The sequence below is a fragment of the Littorina saxatilis genome, linkage group LG5 (genome assembly GCF_037325665.1).
Source record: "Littorina saxatilis isolate snail1 linkage group LG5, US_GU_Lsax_2.0, whole genome shotgun sequence".
NCBI classification, from domain to species: Eukaryota; Metazoa; Mollusca; class Gastropoda; order Littorinimorpha; family Littorinidae; genus Littorina; species Littorina saxatilis.
In genome coordinates, this window is record NC_090249.1 from 24,829,915 (window position 1) to 24,835,914 (window position 6,000).

General features: G+C 42.4%; 1 protein-coding gene across 2 annotated transcripts in view; it reads right to left on the reverse strand.

Moving 5' to 3' along the window:
- The window catches only part of LOC138966655 (serine/arginine-rich splicing factor 4-like), a 25,158-nt gene that overhangs the window by 12,473 nt on the left and 6,685 nt on the right, over positions 1-6,000 (reverse strand). The window contains exon 4 of one of the 2 annotated variants that reach the window (XM_070338952.1): positions 5,357-5,470. In XM_070338952.1, the coding sequence (XP_070195053.1) occupies positions 5,360-5,470 (111 nt within the window). In that variant the 3' untranslated portion in view covers positions 5,357-5,359. Of the gene's footprint in view, positions 1-4,351; positions 5,471-6,000 lie in introns of those variants that run through there. The other variant, XM_070338951.1, reaches the window with a different exon arrangement.

Sequence of the window (6,000 nt, forward strand, 5' to 3'; positions counted from 1 at the left end):
GTGTGTGTGTGTTCGTGTTTTCATTGTCTGTGTCGGACTTCGTCTGTGTGTGTGTATATAGGCCTACAGGGAATCCCACAGGGTGGAGTTTTTCAATAAAACTTGCAAACCATACTCGAATTTCTAAGAAATATCAAACAAGATCGACAAACATCAAATTCTACCGATGTCGCTAAGCATCACGTGACTTTCACCGATATTAGCGAAACGCTACAGGAACCACACCCTGTGGTATTCCCTATATACAGGGAATCCACCAAAAGGGAATCCCACTCTTTTGGTCGACATAGACCCCATCAGCCTTTGTAAGAGCATCCTTGGACATATACCCATACCAATCAGCCTGACCACTCCCTTTGTAGGGTAGGGAGTGTGTGTGTGTGTGTGTGTGTGTGTGTGTGTGTGTGTGTGTGTGTGTGTGTGTGTGTGTGTGACAAGTCGTTTGTTTTTGGTGTTTTTGCCGAATTGTTTGGGTTGTTTGTTGTGGGTTGTTTGTTTGGGTTTTTTTTTTTTTTTTTTTTTGGGGGGGGGGGGGGGGGATAATCCGCGACCTTAATTAAGCAAAGTTATACCACTATGGAACAGGCAAAGCCGCCACCAACCTTCTGAGTTTAGGTATGTATTTTGAAGTGGAAGAATGCAAAGTATCTCTTTAAAAAAAATCAACAAAAAAGCCTAAACAGATGTGATATTTTACATTGTCGTTTTTACGAGTGTGTGTGTGTGTGCAGTAGTCATGCTATTGTCAGTGGATACTGGCTCAACGTCCACTAAAAACAACACTGTTGGTGGGGTTCAGACGCTCGAAGGGGGGCGATCTTATTTCTTATCAACGCTTTAAATATCATACAATGGTGGTCTCCCTTGCAACATTTGACGGCACTCATCTTGAAATGTCGATAATGACAGCCCATTCCGATACTCACACTTTTCAACGGCAGGCAATTAAAACAAAATATAAATGGAAATGGACACACAAGTCTGGAATCAAATAAAGAAAAACAATTAGTTTCTCTGCTTTTCAAGGTATTGTAAGCTTTCACCTAATAGTGACTACCTCTTACAACTAATGATAGTTTGAGTCCTTTGCTTTGTTTCCAAGTGAGATTAATCACTAGGGCAGCCTTTGTGATTCTTAAGACAAAGAGAGAGTGGGAGAAATAAAAAGAGAAAAGAAAGTTCTACAGACTTTATTATAACAACAACAGAGGAGGAAGCTTTGTACATGTGCCTACAAGTGATCTACAGCACCTTTAGACAGTTAGAATCTCTTACGAAAATAATCCACAAAACTGCTTTTAACATCAAAACAATACACACACAATACAGAGAAAACTCTCAATACAGGGATACCTGCCAAAAAAAAGGACACCCTTCGCACCAGTCCCAAATGTGGGAAGGCGGCTTTTCGCGAGGGGCATATTTTGGCCTAGATGAATAATTAAAGGACAACTCAAGGTCTAATCGGCATGTGTCCTCTCATCTGAGGGGCCTTATCTTGAAGGTGCCTCTATAATGTCATCTAGTACAGTTGAACCTGTCCTGGCGACCACCTCTCTATTACAACCACCAGCCAATGAGACCCTTCTGAGGATACCTGAATTTTTTTTAAATATTTTTTTATTATATATGAAGTCTTATATTGCGCGCGTATCTCCAGACTCGGACTCAAGGCGCAGGGATCTATTTATGCCGTGTGAGATGGAATTTTTTACACAATACATCACGCATTCACATCGACCAGCAGATCGCAGCCATTTCGGCGCATATCCTACTTTTCACGGCCTATCATTCCAAGTCACACGGGTATTTTGGTGGACATTTTTTATCTATGCCTATACAATTTTGCCAGGAAAGACCCTTTTGTCAATCGTGGGATCTTTAACGTGCACACCCCAATGTAGTGTACAACGAAGGGACCTCGGTTTTTTGTCTCATCCGAAAGACTAGCACTTGAACCCACCACCTAGGTTAGGAAAGGGAGGAGAAAATTGCTAACGCCCTGACCCAGGGTCGAACTCGCAACCTCTCGCTTCCGAGCGCAAGTGCGTTACCACTCGGCCACCCAGTCTTGTTGTATTACTACCATAGTCACCATCCGTCTAAAACAACCACTTTGGCTCTGTCCCGTGGCTGGTCATTATATAGACAGGTTCCACTGTACATGTCCTAATTGAGCAGTAAATACGCAACTCATACTGGAAAATAGGAATTTACAAAGTCATGTAGAGCGGTTCACATTTAAGTATCACACATTACAAAAAGAAGGAAGAAAAGATCATTCAAACAATATCAAAATTGTACATGTAAATGTAGTGAGAATCCAGCCCTGTTGTGGTCTTTTCAATTCTAGCCAGGATAGTGTGGACTTGTGCTGATCTGTACAGGCAATTTTGTGCCCTAACTCCTTTTGCAACTTTCTTACTAAAAGTTCCCCATTCAGAACAAAATTGACTTTAACAACTACAAACAAGTCGCATAAGGCGAAATCACTACATTTAGTCAAGCTGTGGAACTCACAGAATGAAACCGAACACACTGCATTTTTTCACAATGACCGTAGTCTGCCGCTAGTGCAAAAAGCAGTGAAAGTGACGAGCCTGTTTAGCGCGGTAGCGGTTGCACTGTGCTGCATAGCACGCTTTACTGTACCTCTCTTTGTTTTAACTTTCTGAGCGTGTTTTTAATCCAAACATATATCTATATGTTTTTGGAATCAGGAACCGACAAGGAATAAGATGAAATTGTTTTTAAAACGATTTTGGAAATTTAATTTTAATCATAATTTTTATATTTTTAATTTTCAGAGCTTGTTTTTAATCCGAATATAACATATTTATATGTTTTTGGAATCAGAACATGATAAAGAATAAAAATAAAAGTAATTTTGAATCGTTTTATAAAACAATAATTTTAATTACAATTTTCAGATTTTTAATGACCAAAGTCATTCATTAATTTTTAAGCCTCCATGCTGAAATGCAATACCAAAGTCTGGCCTTCGTCGAAGATTGTTTGGCCAAAATTTCAATCAATTTGATGGAAAAATGAAGGTGTGACAGTGCCGCCTCAACTTTTACAAAAAGCCGGATATGACGTCATAAAAGACATTTATCGAAAAAAAGAAAAAACCGTCTGGGGATATCATACCCAGGAACTCTCATGTAAAATTTCATAAAGATCGGTCCAGTAGTTTACTCTGAATCGCTCTACACACACACACACACGCACACACACACACACCACGACCCTCGTCTCGATTCCCCCTCTATGTTAAAACATTTAGTCAAAACTTGACTAAATGTAAAAAGGCAAGTATGGGATGTACTTGTGTATCAACGTATTTTACATAACTTGAAAAGCTTACATAACATTCACAGCATGCACGTTTGTGCTGTACAAGTGTTGTGTGTTTGCATGCATGCTGTGTGTGTGTGTGTGTGTGTGTGTGTGTGTGTGTGTGTGTGTTGTACTTGTTGGCGAGTTGTGCCAGTCTATGTGTTCCTCAACTGACTGTGTGTGCACACAATGCAGGCAAAAGTGACCAACAAAAGACTTACATAACAACAATCATTATGGCTCTGTGTGTGTGTGTTGGTGTGTGTGTGTGTGTGTGTTCACCCAATGCAGAAAAGACCAAGCTGCTTCTTGTAAAACTCTGCACTCGGCTAAACAAACTGTACACAACACTATCAAAATGTATGAAGTCAACAGAACACTGATAGAAATCTACAACAGGCAAGAGGATATGGGGGGAGGGGGGGGGGGGGGGGGGCGGCATAGCATCATGATAGTCAACCTGCCCTTGCAACAATCTCTTGGTAACGACCTCCTGCCCCTTTTAGTTGGTCCCTTGGGTGGTCGTTATAGACAGGCTCCACTGTATTATCTTGAGCTGCTTTTGACAATACTTGTCAAAGTACATGTAACAAACAGACAGGGCATTCCCAACACACCCTACTGCCACCCTCCAACACATTTTTCTCCCCATCCCCACTGCACCATATGCTGAAAGATGAAAAATATGGATAATTGGGAAGGAAAAAACTGCTTGCAGGTCCAGAGGGCTCCCAAAGGTCTCTGGCGGGGCAAAGGGGCAGTACCCCAGCTGGGGTCAAGGGGACAAAACTCTTGAAAATGTGAACATGCAAGTGATTTTTGTCACAAGCTGGAGCTTAGTTGAAGACGCAAGACGATGAAAACAAAATCGACACAACTTTAAACGTTTCCCTCTGGAAACTTTTTTTAAAAACAGGAATTTTATGTTGACATTTGAACTTTCATCCCCCTTCAACTTCCTTCCCCCCCCCCCCCCCCCCCCCCCCCCCCCCCTTCCACAGTCCCATCCCACCCAACCTCATTCCCCAGCAGCACCCAAAAAATCATTTTTATGCCATTAATAGCTGATGTAGCCTCACCTCCTGGTTCTAAACATACCATTCAAGCGTTGATCAAGTCTAAACATACCATTCAAGCGTTGATTAAGTCTAAACATACCAATTCAAGCGTTGATCAAGTCTAAACATACCAATTCAAGCGTTGATTAAGTCTAAACATACCACTCAAGCGTTGATCTTCATCGACAGCAAAATCAAACAGAAAAGTAATAAGACCTGAGGAAAGTCAGGAATACGTGTACACAAATAGAAAAGCGGTCAAATAGAAAAATCCCATCCTTTTTCATGAGATTAAGGGACCGCAAACTTTCCAACTCTCCTGAAACAGTTCAAATTTTCCCCACCTCTCTCTCTCTCTCTCTCTCTCTCTCTCTCTCTCAAGATGCCGTTCAACTCTCAGCCTGTCTTACAGTTTGTGGTGTTTCCTTCAGAATAATTATGAGCAAATGCGCGTACCTAGAACTCACCTTCCATCACACATAATATGAATCAGAAACAAATAAACTGAGCTACTCTAATTCCATACACCGGGATGGGGAAGAGGGCTACTTTCCCTGCTACCAGCTGAAATGTGTCGGTTATTTATAACTCACAGTGCTCCCCACTTTGCATTTCAGTTCCTAAACCTGTAAAAGCTCATTCAAGCTTCTAAAGACACTTTTCCTGTGTTTTAAAGTCCATTAAAATTCATCACGCTGAAGCTTTGACCCTTTCCTGTGTTTTTAAGTCGGAAAAGTCCGTCGCAGATCATAACACTGACGTTTAGACCCTTTTCTGGCTTAGATGGAAAAGTCCATTAAAAGCTCATCACACTGAGGTTTACACCCTTTCCTGTCACAAGTGGAAAAGTCCATGCTTCGACCCTTTTCTGTGTTTTAAAGAGGAAAAGTCCATCACAGATACCAGAATGATGAAGCAACAGCATACTCGCTGCTGACATCCAGCGACACTGAGCGTACCCTTCACTTCATGAGCGGGCGGCAGGATTCGTCTTCAATGCACTTGTTGGCACGATATTTTTGGACCTCGTTCATGTAGCTCGACCATGCGTCACTCCCCACACCTGCCGGAACCTGCAAAAAGTTACTCAACACATAAGTCGATTTCTCGTCCCAGACACAGAATGGAGCAGTTACAGTGACATTACCATCCCTGACATTGGTTCCTCTCTCTAAAAGCAGAATCCCAGCCGATCCAAACATCCTGATCAAGGCCATCCTTTCCTGCTAGTTGTGTAGCTGTACTACAAAATAGTTAGTTTGATCAAGCTGTTGACAGCAGGGTAGTGGTTGCTGTTTCCACCTAAAATTTGTAGTCACATCAAATGCTGTTGATGAAAATTTACAGTACAGGGTTGATCGTTTTGGTGGTTAGCTTAGCAGTTCCTCATGCAGACACAAGATCGTGGATTGGAAGCAGGTACCTGAGGAACAAAGGGTAGGTGGGTGGGGTAGGGTGGGGGGGGGGGGGGGGGGGGAGCGACAGTCTTAACATAAATTATTGTTATTTCCCAAATCAGTGTCCTGTGCCTGCAACCCTTAAAAATATTCTTCCAGTCCCCTCCCCCCCCCCCCCCCCCCCCCCCCCCCCCCCCCCCCCCCCG